The sequence below is a fragment of the Galeopterus variegatus genome, unplaced genomic scaffold (assembly GCF_000696425.1).
Source record: "Galeopterus variegatus unplaced genomic scaffold, G_variegatus-3.0.2 Scaffold1799, whole genome shotgun sequence".
Taxonomy (NCBI): domain Eukaryota; kingdom Metazoa; phylum Chordata; class Mammalia; order Dermoptera; family Cynocephalidae; genus Galeopterus; species Galeopterus variegatus.
Genome location: NW_007727910.1, coordinates 209,871 through 230,144, shown reverse-complemented (window position 1 = coordinate 230,144; position 20,274 = coordinate 209,871). Strand labels below are relative to the sequence as shown.

The window sequence follows — 20,274 nt, the reverse complement described above, 5'->3', positions numbered from 1 at the left end:
CGCCCCTCTTTCCTAATTTCCAATTAGGGCAATTGGATCAGATCACAGAATCAGAATCTCAGGTTTTACAATCAGAGGGTCTAAGCACCCATGATGGAGGCAGGAATCTTGCAGCAGCCTGTTCAATGGCTCCCTGGCTCCGGAGCTCTGTTTTCGCTAAATGGGTCTCTAAGGTCACCTTTAGGTCTAACTTTGTATGATCGTCAGTAACTTTTTTTCTTTTCTTTTGGTACCTCGTTTGTCTCATGTGTAAAACCAGGGGTTGGACTACTTTCGTGAAATTGTTTGGTTCTAGGATAACTTGAGAAAGGGGATCTCAATGCCTTGGATACTGTCGATAGATAATTCACGAAATCTCCTTAGATGGTTGTTATCTTTATTACAGGCGTCTACAACAATTTTTAAGGGCAACAGATAGGAGTAAGAGTGACCTAAAGCTGGTCATCTTTATTCCCAGCCAGGAACACTCCTGTCCCTAAAGTAGCCAAGTGGCCATCTTTGTTTCTGGCAAGGAGGGAGCTGAAGCCGCCCGCAGCCATGACTAGTGCTGGCATAATGCCGTCACGGCCTCGGGCGCCGCTAATCTGACGTCACGGCTCTTTGCTGATCTCACCCTCTCCAGTTTAAAACCAGCGGTTCGTGGGTTCTCTCGGCTTCTTCCTTTCCCACGCCCCGAAGCTGAGACGGCCTAAACGAAGATGGAGAGAGGCCCCGGAAGTAGGGAGGACCTCCGAGCACGTGATGAAGGCCCCGCGGATGCTGTCACGTGACCACCAAGCTGCAGCTCCTCGGTACGGAACGCTCCGCTGCTCTTAAAGGTACAGGCGGTAGGGCCCCAGCTCTAGAGGGGGCGGGGGCAGAACCCGACGGATGGGGCGTGGGAGGGCGCGAGATGGAGCCCGGGCCTCGCCTGAAGGATCGCGGGGCGCGAGTGCAGCATGTCTGCCGGAGCTGGGAGCGGCAATGGGGCGTTGATCCTTCCCACCTGTCGCAGACCCTCATCCGCCGCGTCGGAGCTAACTCTGAACACTCTCAGACTTCGGACCCTTCGGGGGACCTGAACTTGATGCCATGGGAAGCTGTGCGGGCTCGCGGTGGCGGCGCCTTTCGGATTCCGAGGGTGAGTATTACGGCCCGCCCTCAGGGAGTGACTACCTCTGCCCTGCGACCCACCTGAGGGGCGTGGGCGCTGCCTCCGCCCCGGGAGGACACCGTGGGGTCGTCGTGCACCTGAGAGTGGGGTGGAGGTCATGCCCTCTTCTTTCCCTACCAGGGAAGGAGGCCGCCCCGGAGCCCCGGGCCCCTCAGCTGGACCATCAGGGTGCCCACTGGAAGAACGCGGTGGGCTTCTGGTGAGTGGCCTGAGAGTTGAGCAGAAGTAAAACGGCGGTGGGAAGAGGGAAGCGACAGGAGAAAGGGGGAAGAAAGGGTTGAGCTGCAGAAAGGAACTGAATCCACAAATGCTTACTGACTGGTTTCCCAGAGGCCGCCTGTACACCATCCAAACTCCACTCATTTACCTACCACCTTCACGTTTTGGCCAGATCCTCATACCACCTGTAGGATTATTTACTTCATGTTTTTCCCCCCACCAATTCAACCTTAAAGTTTTTAAATGCACGTATTTTAAAAAAGAAAACTTTAAATCACTACTTCAAATGGAAAACCATATTTTCCTAATGCAGGTTTTAATAAATGCACCGTTAAATCCTGTTAAGCGGTCATGCATCCACCTTCTAAAATCACTCAAATACTGAGCCTTGGGAAATACTTCTAGCATTAACCTGAACATCGAGGACTTAGGTGGCAGATTGGGTTGGAAGTGGCTTCCCATGTAACTCTACGGAAAAGTCACTTAACCTGTCTGAGTCTCGGTTTGCTCCACAGTAAAATGGGATGAGTAGTGGTACCACTTAATGAAGTAGTGACTGTGGAAAGGACACTTAGGAAATATTGGTGCTGGGCCCAATGTTCTTCCCATCACTGAGCGCAGCTCTGGGAGGTGAGACTAAGCAAACAAGACCCTTCGTGGATCGTGAAGAGCTTTGGTATTATCTTGTTTTGATCCTTTCAGCGCTCTGTGAGGTTGGAGAGAAATTTGTATCCCCATTTTACACACAAGTAGACTGAGACCACTAAAGTAAGAAGCAGCAGAGTTGGGGCCTGAACATAGTGCTTTGGGATTTTTTTTTTACTCTACCACAGTACATCAATGGATGAGAAATGTCCCAGGAAATGAATTGTAATGGGAGCTCAGAGGAGAGAGTTCAAGGATAGCTTCCGGAAGAGATCTTGGAGGTTGGAAGTGAACCTGTCTGTGATTCCAAAGCCCCTATTTCTTTTTTTTTTTTTTCCCTGCAAAGCCCCTATTTCTGACCCTAACACTGAATGAAGATGGATCTGGTGATAGAGAGAAAAAAAGAGGGAGGTGATTGAAGGGTACAGGTAAGGGGGAGGTTTAGTGCAGGGACTGTGGATGGATTGGATTGTAGGCCTGAAATAAAGTTAATATCTGTCCTGCTCATTCCAGGCTCCTGGGCCTTTGCAACAACTTCTCTTATGTGGTGATGCTAAGTGCTGCCCATGACATCCTTAGCCAGGAGAGGGCACCTGGAAACCAGAGCCATGTAAGTGACCCCTTCTCTACCACCACCACCACACTTAGTTCGTATGAGAAGACGAGGGACCCACCCTGAGGCAGAGGCCCTCTTGAAAAACTCATGGAATGGGGTGGCCAAGAGGTGGGGCAATAGGGCTAAAGTTCCCAGTTTCCCAGACCCTTTTTTTTTTTCTTCTAAAAGATGACTAGTGAGGGGATCTTAACCCTTGACTTGGTGTTGTCAGCACCATGCTCACCCAGTGAACTAACTGGCCATCCCTATATGGGATCCGAACCTGTGGCCTTGGTGTTATCAGCACCACACTCCCAAGTGAGCCACGGGCTGGCCCCCCTCCCAGACCCTTTAGAACAGGAATGGCCTTTAAAAGATCAGTGGGTGCCACGTTTGCAAATTCAAATGTTGGCTGGGTGGGACTATGGTCTGTGGGAGGGTTTCTTAACCTGGACCCTGTTGACATTTTGGGCTGGATGATTCTTTGTTGTGGAGCTGTCCTGTGCATTGCAGGATGTTTAGCAGCATCCCTGGCCTCTACCACTAGATGCCAGTGGCATACCACCCAACCCCCAGTTGTGACAACTAAGACTGTCTCCAGACATTGACAAATGTTCCATGGTGGGGGGTGTAGCCCCTGGTTGAGAACCACTTGTCTGTGGTGAGATGGATGGTCTGTGCCCCATCCTAGGGGAGTAGCCACCATCTTGCAGATCCAACAGGGAATTTGGTCCAGGATCAGATTTTTTGGAAACCCTAAATTTTATATGAAACCTCTTGTGTGTGTTACCTAAAGTCCATTTACAGGACCATCTTTGGCCTGTGAGCCATTTCCATTACATGGAAAACCCCTCTGTATTAGCACATTACATTGCTTATAACAAAATATCTGATAGTGGGTGATTTATAAAAAAACAAAATTCTGGGCCGGCCCGTGGCTCACTCGGGAGAGTGCGGTGCTGATAACACCAAGGCCCCGGGTTCGGATCCCATATAGGGATGGCCGGTTGACTCACTGGGTGAGCGTGGTGCTGACAACACCAAGCCAAGGGTTAAGATCCCCTTACCGGTCATCTTTAAAAAAAAAAAAAAAAAAAATTCATTGCTTACAGTTTCAGAGGCTGGGAAGTCCACAGTCCAGGGAACACGTCTGGTGAGGGTCTTGGTGGTGGCAGTAGTGACCCAGGGGTCTCACATGGGAGAAAATGGCAAAGCAGAGAGACATAGTTCCTCATACACTGTCTTTTTAAAGCCCTCGGAACCATGCCCACTATTCCAAAATTGGATCAATCTACTCACAAAGGTGCAGTTCTCACAATCCAAACACCTCTCCAAGGTCCCACCTTTCGATTACCATAATAGCATTTCCCACCCTCAACAGTTACAGTGGGAATTAAGCTTCTAATATACGAACTTTGGGGGGATACAATTCAGTCAATCCACCACCCTCCGTCATGCATATAGAGTAACTGAGGCCCCAAAAGGCCAGTGCTGACCCAAAGCCATCCTTTAAGTGGAAGCAGAGCCAAGAGTGGAGCCAGACTATGTTTGTCTACCTCCTGCCTCCCTGGGTGAAAGGCTTTCTTCTCTCCTGTCAGGTGGACCCAGGCCCAACGCCCATCCCCCACAATATTTCATCTCGATTTGACTGCAACTCTGTCTCCACGGCTGTGAGTACTAATCCAGTCCTCTCCTGACCCAGGCTCTCTGTGTCTGTAGACTCCACCACTCCCCATCCCGACCCCTCAGCACCCAGCTGGGACTGTCATGACTGGGACCCCCATATTCTGAGCCCTTTCATGTGTCGCATATATTAGCTCATTTAATCCACACGACAGTCCTGGGAGCTAGGCACTGTAATCACCCCATTTTCCAGATGAGGAAACTGAAGCTCAGAGATTGTAAATGCCTTAACTCACAGCTAAGGAGAGGCAGAGCTGGGACTTGAACCCCGATCTTCTGACTCCAGAGCCTGTATTTGTAGCAGGTCTAATTGGCTGGCCCCTGTCTTTTTTGGCCACTGGGTTGCGAGGGTTGTCTGTGGGAAGATCTGGGGTCTCATTCTGCTCTCCTGTCCCAGGCGGTGCTCCTGGCAGACATCCTCCCCACCCTTGTCATCAAATTGCTGGCTCCTTTTGGCTTTCATCTGCTGCCCTACAGGTCTGGGTGGGACCTGAGATTGGGGAGGCTGGCTGGGAGGGCAGAGGAGGTGGTGGGAGGGCTGGGGGAGCTGAGAGCAGAGGCTGACCTTCCCCCTCCCTGCCCACCTCTCACCCTCAGCCCTCGGGTTTTGTTCAGTGGGGTTTGTGCTGCTGGGAGCTTCATCCTGGTTGCCTTTTCTCATTCAGTGGCAATCAGCCTGTGTGGTGAGTGTGCAGTTCTGTGTCAGGTGGGGGAGCCCAGAGGAACCACAGCCAAGCATTTGTGGGGGCTGTCTCCCCAGCTTCCCAGAGGAAAAGGGATTATTGCTGTAACCCTCAGAAGCCTGCTAGGACTATCACAGACGAGATGGGAGAGGAGGGCATTTGGGAGGGGTAGATGGTGGAGGAGATGGGTGGATGGATGGGGATCGAGAGGAGCAGAGTCACCAGGACTCTGTGATGGGTTGAGGAGGTGTCGGGATGAGTTCTTGCTCATGGTTTGGTAACTGGGAGGATGGAGGTACTGTTTTGGGAGTGGGCACATGGAGGAGGGGGTTGGCTCTTCTTCAGATCTGGAACCCAGCCTGTCCAGGGGGTCTGTTTGTAGCCCCTCTGAGCGGATGCAGAGGAGGCCATGGTCAGACACCTTAGGGGACCAGGGCTAGCGGAGAATGGCTGGGCATGGCCATCTCCGTGCTTCCTCCTCCCAGGTGTGGTCTTGGCTAGCATCTCATCAGGCCTAGGGGAGGTCACCTTCCTCTCGCTCACTGCCTTCTACTCCAGGTAAGCAGGCAAGCAAGGAGCACAGGGAGGCTGTCCCACTGCTGGCTGTGCCCTCCTGAGTACTCTCTGTTCTCCTCCTCAGGGCTGTAATCTCCTGGTGGTCCTCGGGGACTGGGGGAGCAGGGCTGCTGGGGGCACTGTCCTACCTGGGCCTCACCCAGGCTGGCCTCTCCCCCCAGCACACCCTGCTGTCCATGCTGGGTGTCCCTGCCCTGCTGCTGGCCAGGTGAGCTGCCCTGGGCTAAGAGGAAGAGGGATTCGAAGAAAGAGAACTTGATCATGATCCCAATCTTCAGATCCCTACAGCCTTGTTATGAGGAGATGTAGATTCAGGACCCTTGCCCTGGGTTTGAGTCCTGGAGCTGCTGCTTGTCAGCTGTGTGGCATTAGACAAGTTGGTTCACTTCTCTGACCCTCAGTTTCCCCCATCTCAAGGGGTGGTAGTTCTTGCTTTCCTGGAAGGTGATGAGTGGGAATTGTTTGGCACAATGTGGCTCTTGAGATGATCTGACATGAGGCAAGGGTGGACTTTGTTTTATTAGTTCTGTGTATGTTTTCACGCATATTGGGAAACAAGTTTAACTAACCAGTTAAACCTGGACCTTCCAGATTATTGCTTAGGACAAGCCCAGGTAGAAAGAGTGAGTCAATTTAAAGGAAAATATTAAGTAAAAAATATTACCTACAGGAGGGATGTAGATATGGCAAATTATGTGAAGCCAGATCGTAAGTGACTAAAAGTTGGGGCATTCTGGCCTAGCATAGAGTGGACATACAATGAACAGTAGCTAGAACGAGTGTTATAATAATCATAACCGAAAACAGAACTGACTCATTAAAACAAGCAGAAGACAAATTCAGCTCTGAAGAAGCAAGCATTTTTCCACATCTGGAGCTCTCCAGCATGGGGTTGTGGGGGGAGTGCCTTAGAGGCAGCAAGCTACTGTACTGGTGTGGAGGGACCCCTGGGAGGGCATGACCTAGATGGCCTCTGGGGGCCTTTACAAACCAGCAGGGCTCTTTGACCCTGTCTTCATTCTGCCCACTCCCAGCTATTTCCTGTTGCTCACGGCTCCCAAGCCCCAGGACCCTGGAGGGGAAGGAGAGGCAGAGACATCAGCCCGGCAACCACTGATAGGCAGTGAGGCCCCGGAGTTGAAGCCAGGTGGGAGACATAGACCTCAGAGAGGTCACTTTCTCTCTCTGGGTTTCAGTCTTTACATCTCTATGATGGACACAGCCGAGAGGGGAAGGGGTCACAGTAAAAGCATTTCGTCTGTTCCAGAAACACTCATTGAGTACTCATCAAAACACTCATTACCATGTGCCAGGCATTCCGGTCACTGGGGGCACAGTGGTGACCAAGACGAGGAAATGAGACAGATTTGTAAACAAATAAATGGGTCAGAAACAAGTTCTTTTCACATATTGTTAATCGCTGGGAGAACATAAAACAGTAATGTGACAGAAGATGACAGTTGGGGGTAGACGCAGAGGGGTTCTATTTTAGAGAAGGTTCTTCTTTAGAGAAGCCTTCTTTTTTTTTTTTTTTTTTTTTTTAAAGATGACTGGTAAGGGGATCTTAACCCTTGACTTGGTGTTGTCAGCACCACACTCTCCCGAGTGAGCCATGGGCCAGCCCCTAGAGAAGCCTTCTTGAAGAGGCAAAATTAGGGCTGAAACTTGGCAGACAGGGAGACAGCCCTGTGCACATCTTGGTGAACAGGGTCCAGGCAGAGGGATCAGGAAGTGCTAGCCCTGCTGTGGGAATGAGCTTGGATGTTTTAGAAATGGAGAGAAGTGGGCAGGTGGACAGCTATTGAACTGCACAACAGCCATGATGGTTAACTCTTTTTTTTTTTTTCTTAATTGTGGTAAAATATATACACAACATGAAGTTTGCCACTTTAACCATTTTTACATGTGCAATCCAGTGGCATCAAAGCCCAGTTCATGCTGTCGTGTTAATCCTCATACCTGGTGCCCCTTGGCCAAGTCTTCAGAGTGGAAACTTCACCTGTCCCTCTCTCCCTGTTCACCTGCAGGCTCCAGCCCCAACCTCTCCCTTCAGGAAAGGTGGACTGTGTTCAAGGTTCGGATGGTGGCTGTGGTGTGTCCCCTGTGGATGGTGCCCATCTTCCTGCCTCCCACTTTATATCTTCTGACTCTTCTAGGGCCTGCTGTGGTACATCATCCCCTTGGTCCTGGTGTACTTTGCCGAGTATTTCATCAATCAGGGACTTGTGAGTGATGGGGGCTTGGGGAGGTGTGTGGAACTAGGGACCGGGGTTGGGACCCACGCATTCCCGTCTATCTCTCCTGTCTGGTCTTTGCTGTAGTTCGAGCTCCTCTATTTCCGGAACACATCCCTGAGTCACGCTCAGCAATACCGCTGGTAAGAGGATGAGGGTGGGTGGCAGGACAGGCCCCTTGATGATGGGGACTGGGGTTGGGAGGGGCCACCCTGCCCGGTAGGCACCCGGGTGGAGTGAGTAGGTACCCAGGGGAGCTTCCTCCCACTCCGTGCCCCACCTCAGGTACCAGATGCTGTACCAAGCTGGCGTCTTTGCCTCCCGCTCTTCTCTCCGCTGCTGTCGCATCCGCTTCACATGGGCCCTGGCCCTTCTGCAGGTACCAAGCCCCTGCCCCTCCCGCACTCCACTCCCACTTTGGATCCTGGCTTCCCCACTCCCCGCTGCTTCCCTCCTTCAGCAGGAAGTGTTTATTGTACACTCATTTCTTTTTTCTTTTGGCGGCTGGCCGGTATGGGGATCCAAACCTGTGACCTTTTTGTGCTATCATTTCTAAGCACGGAGAACCGAAGGCCAGCAGGGCTGTGTGTAAAATGTGTAGCCTCAGGAGCTAGGCAAGCCTGGGTACAAATTTCAGCTTCTGTACTCAGCTGGGTGACTTAGGGCAGGTCTCTGAACTTCTCTGAGCCTTAGTTTCCTCATCTATGAATCAGGTATGGTATGGCCAACATCTATTTGTCAGGGCAGTTATAAGAAATAGAGATAAGAAGAATGGAAGAACAAGATTATTGTTGTGTTTTAATCATTCTTTTAATGATTATTTGCATTTGCCTTATGCAGAGAGACAGACTTTCCAATAACGCTTCTAACTATAAGAAAATGTACAGTTCTTTTATTCTCAATGGTTAATTAAAGTGGATCAGTGACATTGTAGTTAATTGGTAATTTATCTGAAGGCTGGTGAGCAAATTCAACTACCCTTGGAAACAGTAGCCTACAACTTTAAGTGCTCAAACACTGTTCACCACAACAGTCTAAGAAAAGGAGTTTCACATACCCAGTGTTCTTGTTTCAGGGTTACAAGTCTACAGTCCCTGAAACAAACCTTCAACTCCTACAGGAAAGTCCTTTACCCTTAATACTTAAGAACTGAATTCTGTGATAACAAGATAAAGTGTAGATGACACTTTAATGTTATGGCAAAAGCATATAAATATTCTCTAACCTTTATCCCTTTTTATGTAAGCAGTACTGCCAGTCCAGGGCTTTGTACTCACAAAGTCCCAAATTGTTATGCCAACAATTTGCAACTCAGGATCCTTCTAGATGCTGCTGAAATGTGTAGCTTGTGATTTTAGCTATAATTTTAACCAAGGCTGTTTCATAGAATTAGGGCTTATAATTATTTGTTTCCATTACAGAAAGTGCCTAGTCTATCGCCACAGATTAAAATGTTTGTAGTGTTTCACCTGTTACATTAGTATTACCAGGGTGTGTTTTTTTATGTGTGTGGCTGAATGGTACAGGAATTGAATCCTGGACCATGGTGAGGTGTGTTCTTTATTTTTCTTATTTTTCAATTTTTTTAATTTAATTTAATTTTCATTTATTTTATTTTTTATTTTTCTTTTTGAGGTGTGTTCTTTTTAACATAGATCTCTTAGCCCATCTCAGACTTACTGCATTAGGTCCTCTTGGGGATGGGGGCTGGGGTGGGCAGATTGAGTGATGTTTTTTTTTTTTAAAAGATGACCGGTAGGGCCAGCCCGGTGGCGCACTCGGTAGAGTGCGGCGCTTGGGAGCGCGGCGGTGCTCCCGCCGAGGGTTCGGATCCCATATAGGGATGGCCGGTTAGCTCGCTGGCTGAGCGTGGTGCTGACAACACCAAGTCAAGGGTTAAGATCCTCTTTCCGGTCATCTTTTTTTTTTTTTCCTTTTTGTCTTTTTTCGTGACCGGTAACGGGATCGCAACCCTTGGTGTTGCGCTGGACCGCGCTCAACCAGTGAGCGGACCGGTCTCTATATGGGATCCGAACCCTCAGCGGGAGCACCGCCGCGCTTCCAAGCGCCGCACTCTACCGAGTGCGCCACCGGGCCGGCCCTACCGGTCATCTTTTTTTTTTTTTCCTTTTTGTCTTTTTTCGTGACCGGTAACGGGATCGCAACCCTTGGTGTTGCGCTGGACCGCGCTCAACCAGTGAGCGGACCGGTCTCTATATGGGATCCGAACCCGGGGCCTTGGTGTTATCAGCACCGCACTCTCCCGAGTGAGCCACGGGCCGGCCCTGAATGGTATATTTTTAACAAGATCCCCAGGTGATTCTTATGTCCCTGCAGAGTGTGACCTGCCAGGTGGTGGCCTACACAGTAGAGAGACAACACAATATGCACAGGGCTGGGATAGCAGCATCCCCTGGAGAGACCTGCACTCTTGGGTGGGGGTCAGGGAGGCTTCCTACAAGAGGTGGGAACATCTAAACCAGAGTTCCTCAGCCTCAACACTCTTGACATTTGGAGCCAGATAATTCTTTGGGGGGTGGGGAGACCTGCCCTGTGCATTGTAGAGTGTTTACCAGCATCCCTGGCCTCAACCCACTAGATGCCAGTAGCAATCCGTCCCCTTTCCCCCAGTTATGGCAACCAAGAATACCAGAAATGCCTCCAGATGTTGCCAAATGTCCTCTGAGCAACAAAATCATCCCCGTTTGAGAACCACTCGTCTCAGTACAATAAAAGGTGGGGCGGGGACTCTCTATGCAAGGAACCCTTGGGAGGAGGAAATGAGATCACAGGAGTGGGAGTGACTCTGATCCAAGCTGAACCATGAAAGGCGACATGGAGATCCCAAGTGAGGGAAGGAGGACTGGCATTCCAGGGGGCAGGAGTGATGGGAGCAAAGTGGGGAAGGGGGATGAGCCCTGCCAGGTATAGGGTGCTGCGGGGGGTAGAGAGAAGACCTACCCCAGGTTCCTGGGTTTGCTTGGCCAAGCTCCACATTGGGATTTTACCCAGGCCTCTCAGCCCTCTCCGTCGCAATATTGCCCAGAACCAGGGGCTGCTGGATGGGATGCCTAGCCTCCCTTCCTGCCCTGCTCTGGTCCCAGGCTCAGCCCTGCCTTCTGCCTCTGTCCACAGTGCCTCAACCTGGCCTTCCTGCTGGCAGATGTATGGTTCAGCTTCCTGCCAAGCATCTACCTCGTCTTCCTGATCATTCTGTATGAGGGGCTTCTGGGCGGCGCGGCCTACGTGAACACCTTCCACAACATTGCCCTGGAGGTCAGCACCAGCTGGGCGAGGGCCATGGGTATCCTCTCTGGGGAAGTCTGGGGCTGGGATCTCTAGGTTTGAAGCCTGACCCCTGCTCTCTGCCCTCCCAGACCAGTGATGAGCACCGGGAATTTGCCATGGCAACCACCTGCATCTCTGACACCTTGGGAATCTCCTTGTCGGGGCTCCTGGCCTTGCCTCTGCATGACTTCCTCTGCCACCTTTCCTGACCCTTGGGCTCCCTGGGACACAAGACACACTGACTTGTGGGCAGGCGGGCAGGCCAGACACCCAGGCCCGCTCCAGAGCCTATCCACAGCTCTGCTCCACCTTCCCCCAGGGCTGGGGGTAGGGAGGTGCTAGGGCCTGGCTCCCCCTGCAAACGCGGCAGCCAGTGTCTCCCACTCCCAAGCTGGTCTCGGGGAGCTGCTGCTTGGCATTATGCCCTCTGAATAAAAGCCTATTTTATCCAGTGACTTCTCATGCCATTTTTCTCTCTCAAAAAATAAAAGTTTCTTTTATTATAAATGGAAGATAAGCCCACGTTAGAATATATATACAGAAGAGCATAAAGAAAGCATTTCAGCAAATTTCTGCCCAGTCTTTGAGGCTTTATTTATTAATTCATTCATTTGCTGTATGGGACAATCTATATACTTTTTTCCCCAACATGAAAGTTTTCAAACAGAGAGGTTGAAAGGGGGGCTGGACTAGAGTCCAGCATTTTTTACAGGCCTTTTCTTAGGTGCAATTTACATATGGTAAAATGTACAAATCGTTACATATTTTGCAGTAGCTGGGGCCGACTTAGCAGTGTTTCCTGTAACTCATTGTTGCCATCTCTACCATATTTGTCATATCTGTGCCTAACAGTACTTTTATCTACTTCATATTTTTCATTAAAGCAACTAACTTTTAATATGAATTCAGTTATTTTAAACAGAAACAATGTTGCTATAAGAATCATGAGTTTAAAATGCTAGTTATAGGGCCAGCCCAGTGGCTCATTCAGGAGAGTGCAGCGCTGGTAGAGCCGAGGCCGCGGGTTCAGATCCTATATAGGGATGGCCGGTGCGCTCAATGGCTGAACGTGGTGCAGACCACACCGTGCCAAGGGTTGCTATCCCCTTACCAGTGAGAAAAAAATAAATAAAATGCTAGTTATATATTTTTTCTGCTATACATTCAATAAATATATAACTCTTGGAGTTTAAAATAAACATCCAGGTACCCCAGAGACTAAGCCATCACTGCCAGTGATGTTTGGGGACGCTGCTCCTGGAAACAGCGTGGGCTTTGGAGGTGGAGGGACCTGACTTGCTGGTCCTAGCTCTGCCATTCACCAGCTCTATGAGTTTGGGCAAGTCCCTTCACCTCTCTGCACCTCAGTTTTCTGGTCTGTCATAGGAGGACAACAATCATACCAACACTTCATAAGGTACTTGTGGGAATTACATGAGATCATGGGAAAGCGTAGTCAACACTCAATAATTGTCAGCTCTGGTCATGCTAGGATCTGAATCCTGCCTTTTACCTTTTACATTGCATTATGCCAGTGGTTCTCAAACTTGAGTGTACACCAGAGGGCTTGTTAAAATACAGATTGCTGGGCCCACCCCCAGGTGGTCTCTGAGGAGGCTGAGCTAGGGACCAGGAACACGCATTACTATCACGGTGGTGCTGATGCTGCTGTTCTCAGAACTACACTTTGAGAGCCACCAAATTATGCTTTTTCTTTAAAAATTTCTTTATATAGGCCTTTTTTTCATTTCAGTTCAACAAACTTTTGATTATCTTCTACAGGCCAAGAACGGTTTTTGCCATGGGTAAAAAAATAGGTTTCGTTTTGTTGGTTGTGTAATTTTCATTGTAATGGATCTTTACAACTTCTTCAGTCATCCTGTTAATGTTGGCCAAATACTTAGCTTGTTTCCATTTGTTATTATTATTCAAAATAACCCTTTGCGAGTTAGATTATTCTCTATAGTTAGGAGTATTTCTTTAGGAGAGATTCTCAAAAGTGGAATCTGTAAGGATGAGCATTTTAGGTTGTTGATATGTAACCACGTTGTTTTCTGTAAGGTTTTGTTTACCAGTTTACACACATCTTTGTGTGTGTGTTTCATAGCATCCTCCTAAGCATTGGGTATAATCATTTAAAATTCTTTCCTAAGTAAATGAATGAAAAAGCATTCAACATTGATTGTTTTAAAAATTATTTCGGGGCCGGCCCGTGGCTCACTCGGGAGAGTGCGGTGCTGATAACACCAAGGCCCCAGGTTCGGATCCCATATAGGGATGACCGGTTCGCTCACTGGCTGAGCGTGGTGCTGACAACACCAAGTCAAGGGTTAAGATCCCCTTACCGGTCATCTTTTATAAAAAAAAAAAAAAAAAATTATTTTGAACTACTTTACTGAAATAAACTTTACATTCCATACAATCGGTTTTCACACGTAACCTGAACATCCTTATGTGCCATGCTAAAAAAAAAAAAAAGAAAAAGAAAAGGAAAAAAATGGCTGGCCAGTTTGCTCAGTTGGTTAGAGTATGGTGCTCATAACTCCAAGGTCCAGGGTTCAATCCCTGTACAGGCCAGCTGCCAAAAAAAAAAAAAAGATGTGTGACCGTCACCACCATTTTAGAACACCATCATCACCTCAAAAAGAAATCCTGAACTGGATATCCATGTGTAGAAGGATGAATCTAGACCTGTATCTCTTGCTGTATACCAAAGTCAACTCAAAATGGATTAAAAACTTAAGTATAAGACCTGAAACTACAAAACTCCTAGAAAAAAACATTGGGGAAACATTTCAGGATGTAGGACTGGGCAAAGGCTTTATGAATAAGACCCTAAAAGCACAAGCAACAAAAGAAAAACATGGGATTATATCAAGCTAAAAAGCTGCTGCACAGCAAAAGAAACAATCAACAGAATGAAAAGACAACCTACAGAATGGGAGAAAATATTTGCAAACTATACATCCGACAAGAAATTAACATTCAGAATATACAAGGAACTCAAACAACTTCACAGTAAAAAAAATAATAATAATCCAATTAAAAAATGGACAAAGCAGCTGAATAAACATTTTTCAAAGAAAGACATAGAAACGGCTAACAGGTACATGAAAAAATGCTCAACATTCCTAATCAGAAAAATGCAAATCAAAGCCATGTTGAGATATCATCTCACTCCAGTTAGACTGGCTATTATAAAAAAAGACAGAGAATAATGAATGCTGGTGAGGATGTGGAGAAAAGGAAACCCTCCTACACTGTTGGTGGGACTGTAAATTAGTGCAGCCATTATGGAAAACAGGATGGACGTTTCTCAACCACCTACAGATAGAACTTCCACACTATCCAGCAATCCCACTGCTGGGCATATGTCCAAAGGAATGGAAATCATCATGTCGAAGGGATACCTGCACTCCCATGTTTATCACAGCTCTATTTACAATAGCCAAGATATGGAACCAACCTAAATGTCCATTGACGGACAACTGGATAAGGAAAATGTGGTATGTATGCTCAATGGAATACTACTCAGTCATAAAAAAGAATGAAATTCTGCTGTTTGCAGCAACATGGATAAGCTTGGAGGAAATTATATTAAGTGAAATAAGCCTGGTACGGAAAGAAACACCACATGTCCTCATAAATAGGAGCTAAGGAAAGAAGGAAGGAAGGCAGACCACAATAAAATGTTGAACTTTCAGAAGAAGAGAACAGGCCTATAGTTACTAGAGGTGGGAAGGGGGGAGGGGGAGGGGTTAGGGGTAATTTGGTAAAGGACATAAAGAATAATTATGATTTGTAATGATGAACATGCTAATAATATTGATCTGATCATCACATACTGTACACAAATACTGATAGTCAACTCTGTACCCCATAAATAATGTATAATAAATAAATAAAAATTTTAGAAAAAATAAAAAGAAATCCTGTATATCCTATAGCTATCCCCCCCCTACTCTTCCAATCCCTCACTGTCCTAAGAAACCAACAGTCTACTTTCTGTCTTGATAGATTTCCCTATTCTTGGCATTTTGCATGAAAGAAATCATGTAATATGTGGTCTTTTGTGTCTGGCTTTTTTCACTTAGCTTAATGTTTGCAAGGTTCTTTCATGTTATACATTCCTTTCTATGGCTGAATATTATTCCATTGTATGCATATACAACATTTTGTTTGTCCATTTGTTAGTTGAGGGATATTTGAGTTTCCATTTTTTGGCTTATGGTAAATAATGCTGTTATAAACGTCAAGTTTTTGTGTGGACACATGTTTTTCATTTCTCCTGGGTAATATCTAGGAGTGAGATTTCTGGGACACCTGGTAACTATAGTTTAATCCTTTAAGTAACTGCCAGACTGTTTTCCAAAGTGGCTGCACGATTTTACATTTCACCAGCAGTTGTGGGAGTTTTAATTTCTTCACATCCTCACCGATACTTCCCATTTTCCTTTTGTTTGGTTGGTTCGTTGGTTTGGTTTTTGTAATAATATAGCCATTCTAGTGAGTGTGAATTGGTATCTCATTGTGGTTTTGATTTGCATTTCCCTGATGGCTAACGATGTTGAATATCTTTTCATGTACTTAATGGCCACACTAATATTTCCTTTGAGAAATGTCTTCAGATCCTTTGCTCATTTTTAAATTGTATTATTTGTTTTGTATTTTTGAGTGTACAAGTCCCTTATAAGATACATGATTTGCAAATATTTTCTCCCACTCTGTGTGTTGTCTTTTTACTTTCTTGATGGTGTTCTTTGATACACAAATTTTTTATTTTGATGAAGTCCTTTTCATCTATTTTTTCTTTGGTTGCTTCTGCTTTTGGTGACATATCTGAGAAGCCATTGCCAAATCCAAGGTCATGATGACTTACCCCTATGTTTTCTTCTAAGAGTTTTATAGTTTTAGCTCTTACATTTAGGTCTTGTTTCATTCTAAGTTAGTTAGTTAGTTTGTTTGCTTGTGGTGTGTGATGTAGGGGTCTGTAAAGAGAAGAATTAATGTAGCAGACTCAATCCACTAACTGAACAGGACTACTTGCAAGACTGGCCGTTGGCTGGAGTCTGGGAATTTGTATTTCAGGAGGATCCCCACCCTTGATTGATTAGAATGTCTCAGTGTGCCTAAACTGTTTGCACAAACAGTATGGTTCATGCTGAACACCTGCTTTCCTTCTGGGAGTCTGGAATTTGGGTACATGCTAGGCAGAGGGCCAATGCAAGTAGCCCCCAATAAGAAGGCTGGCATTGAATCTCTAATCAGCTTCCCTAGTTGGGAACATTTCACATGTATTGTCACAAATCATTGCTATGGGAATTAGGTATATCCTGTGTGACTCCACTGGGACAGGACCCTTGGAAGCTTGTCTGGTTTCCCCAGGACTTTGCCCCGTATGCCTTCCTTTTCCCTTTGCTGATTTTGCTTTTATTGTAATAAATCATAGCCTTGAGTATGACTATATGCTGAGCCCTGTGAGTCTTCCCAGCAAATCATTGAAACTGGGGGTGACCCTGGGGACCCCAACACAGGGTCCAACTTCATTCTTTTGCATGTGGATATCCAGTTGTCCCAGCACCATTTGTTGAAAAGACTTTCCCTATTGATTTGTTGTGACGTCTTGTTGAAAATCAACTGCCCATAAATGTGGGGTTTTATTTCTGGAATCTCAATTAGATTCCATTGATTTTAGGTCTTTTTTTTTTTTTTTTTTTTTTTTTTTTCTGGTAGTTGGCTAGTATGGGGATGTGAACCCTTGACCCTGGTTGAAATGTGGGTCAGGAACTGAACTTTTAATTTTATTTAATATTAATTAGTTAACTTAAATTTAACAAGCCACATGTGGCTATTGTTTACTACACTGGACAGGGCAGGTCTTGAACAGTGGTTCTCAGTGGGATGGTACTGCCCCTTAGGGTCATTTGGAAGTTTGTCTGTGGGGTTGTTCAAAGTCTGCCAAGAATCTAACAATATATGTCAAGAATCTAATTTCATTTTACATACAAACCCAATGTATTTCTAGCGTGGTTTTAATATGCACTGAATTTTTCAGAAATTCAACCATCATGTTGCTATGGACTGAATGTTTGTTCCCCCCACACCAAATTCATATGTTAAAGCCCTAATCCCCAGTGTGATGGTATTTGGAGGTTGGGCCTTTGGGAAGCAATTGGTGTTAGATTAGGTAATGAGCATGGGGACTTCATGATGGAATTAATGCCCTTATAAAAAAAGAAGGAGACAGAAGGTCTCTCTCCCCACCATGGGAGGATATAGCAAGAAGGCTGCTGTCTGCAAACCAGAAAGAGAGCCCTCATCAGACACAAAATCTGCCAGCACATATATTGTGGACTTCCCAGCCTCCAGAACTGCTAAAAATAGCTGTTTGTTGTTTAAGACACTCAGTTTATGGTATTTTGTTATAGCCGCCTCAGATGACTAAGACGTCATGTACTTTAAAGGAAGATTTTATTTTGTTTTGTTTGAATCTTTTTATTTTGTTTTGTTTGGATATTCACCAAGAACTGTTCACTATATTTGGAAAATCCCTTCACTGAAGGCAATACCCATTGTTTTCCAGCTGCACTGTAGCTGCCTCATTCACCATGATTCTAAGTATGTATAAAAATGCTAAGTAAAAAAAAAAAAAAGATTTAAAAAACAGAAAAATGCTAAGTATATATACACATACTTATTTTTAAGTGTCAAATATACAGAAAAAGTTCAACATTTGTTCATGCTAGAATTGTTTTTTCATAAATCCAACCTGTCATTGTAAGTAGGCGCAAATTTCTGGCAACTTCTTTATATCTTCTAGGAAATCATGTCTCAGCATTTACATATTTAAATACAACTTTCTAATAAAAATATTTTCCTTTTTTCTCCTTAATAAGTTCACTTAGAGCATGGCAGTATTTACTGAAGCACAATGTATACTCATTCTGTTACCCAGCTATCTTACTCAAAAGGATAAGTATTTATGTCCACAAAAATATTTGTACAAAAAAGTTGATAAAGCTTTATTTATAATAGTCCCAAACTGGAAACAATCCAATCAACAGAATGAATGCATTGTGGCACAGTCATACAATTGAAGACCATTCAGCCATCAAAACAAATGAACTCTTATAGCAGTACATGTAACAACGTGAATGAAATCTCAGAGGCATTATGGTTAGCAAGAGAAGCCAGATGCAAAAGAGGACAGACATACCTTATAATTCTATTTATACAAAGCTCAAGGGCTGGCCAGTTAACTCAGTTAAGAGTGAGGTGTTATAACACCAAGGTCACGGGTTCAGATCTAAGTACTGGCCAGATGCCAAAAAATAAAACAATAAAACAACAAAAAATGCTCATGTTATGTTTGGCTCCAGTTACAGAGCTTAGAAATGCTCATAAAGGAAGAAATCCTTAGGTTTTCTCTAGTCAGTTGCCCTCGTTCCCATCTATTCTGTCCCCACGGCCAAGTTGCATCAACTCAAAAATGGTTGGAGTCAGTCTAGCTCTATAACAACGCAGCTCTCAACAGTTCAAATGGCTGTGGAGTGATGTTTGGGTTGGAATATAGGCTATCAGTGTGACCTTGGGCAAGTCACATAGACTCATAGGACATCAACATCCTCCTCTCTGAACGGGGACAATAATGCCTGGCTTGCAGGATTATTGTGAATATTTATTTATTTGGCAGCTGGCCGGTATGAGGATTATCGTGAGTATTTAAAAGAGGCAGTCACCGATAGCAGTGTGAGGAAATACATCTTATGGTGTGCCATATCATGGAACAATATTCCGTCACTAAAGACAATGAGACAGATCCATATGCATTGATAGAAAATGAGCTGCAAGGTATGTGAATAATGAAATAAGATACAGGAAAAAAGAGTAGGGATAGGGATATATATATATATTCCAGATCTCTCTCTCTCTCTCTCCCTGCCCTATATATATACACACATATACACATAAATAATATCCTTATCTATATAATCCTTATACCTGTCTAATACATAATCTACATCCTTTCATATATTTATGTGGGGGGGAAGAGACATCAGTGAGATGACACTGTAAACTGATCATTGTGCTTGCCTCTGGGGAGAAAAGCTGAGAAACTGGACGTCAAGGGTGGAAGGGAAATTTATTTTTCCCTGAATATTCTTTTCACCATTTACATTTTGTAATAATGTATGTGTATTATTTTAAAATAAAGAGAGATCATTCATACCACTACCTGACATATACTAAATACTTTAAAGATATTTGTGGATGTACAAAGAACCATGTTCATTAAGTAAGACGTCCATTTACCTAGCATGTCTCAAGTGTATTTTTTTCTTTCAAAAAAAAAATGAGGGCCGGCCTGTGGCTCACTCGGTAGAGTGCGGTGCTGATAACACCAAGGCCACGGGTTCGGATCCCATATAGGGGTGGCTGGTTTGCTCACTGGGTGAGCGTGGTGCTGACAGCACCAAGTCAAGGGTTAAGATCCCCTTACTGGTCATCTTTTTTAAAAAAAACAAAATAATCTTTCTGTCTCATCAGTCACTTTAATGTATTTTTTTGTTTATTTGTTTTTATTACTTTTAAAATTAGTTTTCTATTTCTTTCTTTTTTCATTTTAATGTCTTTATGGTACTTATTGCTTTCTGGAATTATATTTTATTCGTTTACTTGTTAATTATGTCACGTCACTGGAATGCGAGTTCCTTGTGGAATTAGGAACCTTTTATGTTTTGTCTGAGACATTGCTTGTTCATAATTAATGCTCATTAAATAACTATTTGTGGAATAATGAATGAATACTCGTTAATATTACATGCTTATTTTGAACAAGGCACTATCTTAAATGCTTCACATATACAAAATCATTTTATTTTCATAACACACTATGAAGTACGTGCTATTATTGCCCTTATGTTGTAGCTTGTGGAGACTGAAGTACAGAGAGTTAGGAACACGAGCAGCGGATCTGGGATTAGAACTTAAGTTGTTTGATTTTTTAGACTCTGATTCCACCGTTCAGGAGTGAGGCCAGGGTTTCTGTGTGTTTTGAATCATGACACCAGAGCACGGTCGGTCTTGTAAAGGCTCCCGCCACGGTCGTAGCGCCCTGTTACGCAGGCTTGTCTCCGCCCCTGTGTCGCGCGAAGCCTGCTGGGAGTTGTAGTCGTCCAGTGCAGTTGGTCGGCGTTT

At 45.3% G+C, this 20,274-nt stretch overlaps 1 protein-coding gene across 5 annotated transcripts; it reads left to right on the top strand.

Moving 5' to 3' along the window:
* Positions 1 to 365: 365 nt before the first annotated feature.
* Positions 366 to 11,531, top strand: CLN3 (ceroid-lipofuscinosis, neuronal 3). 5 transcript variants are annotated; one of them, XM_008579031.1, is made up of 16 exons: positions 366 to 818; positions 995 to 1,120; positions 1,274 to 1,352; positions 2,531 to 2,627; positions 4,211 to 4,282; positions 4,693 to 4,772; positions 4,893 to 4,978; positions 5,464 to 5,536; positions 5,619 to 5,762; positions 6,589 to 6,701; positions 7,582 to 7,628; positions 7,711 to 7,779; positions 7,876 to 7,931; positions 8,074 to 8,167; positions 10,924 to 11,064; positions 11,166 to 11,531. In XM_008579031.1, exons 2-16 carry the CDS (start codon positions 1,072 to 1,074, stop codon positions 11,283 to 11,285), a joined length of 1,320 nt encoding a protein of 439 aa, XP_008577253.1. In that variant the 5' UTR covers positions 366 to 818; positions 995 to 1,071; the 3' UTR covers positions 11,286 to 11,531. The 5 variants fall into 5 exon arrangements, with proteins under 5 accessions (XP_008577253.1, XP_008577250.1, XP_008577251.1 ...); XM_008579028.1 differs by having other exon boundaries at positions 995 to 1,352; XM_008579029.1 differs by having other exon boundaries at positions 366 to 1,120.
* Positions 11,532 to 20,274: the final 8,743 nt, after the last annotated feature.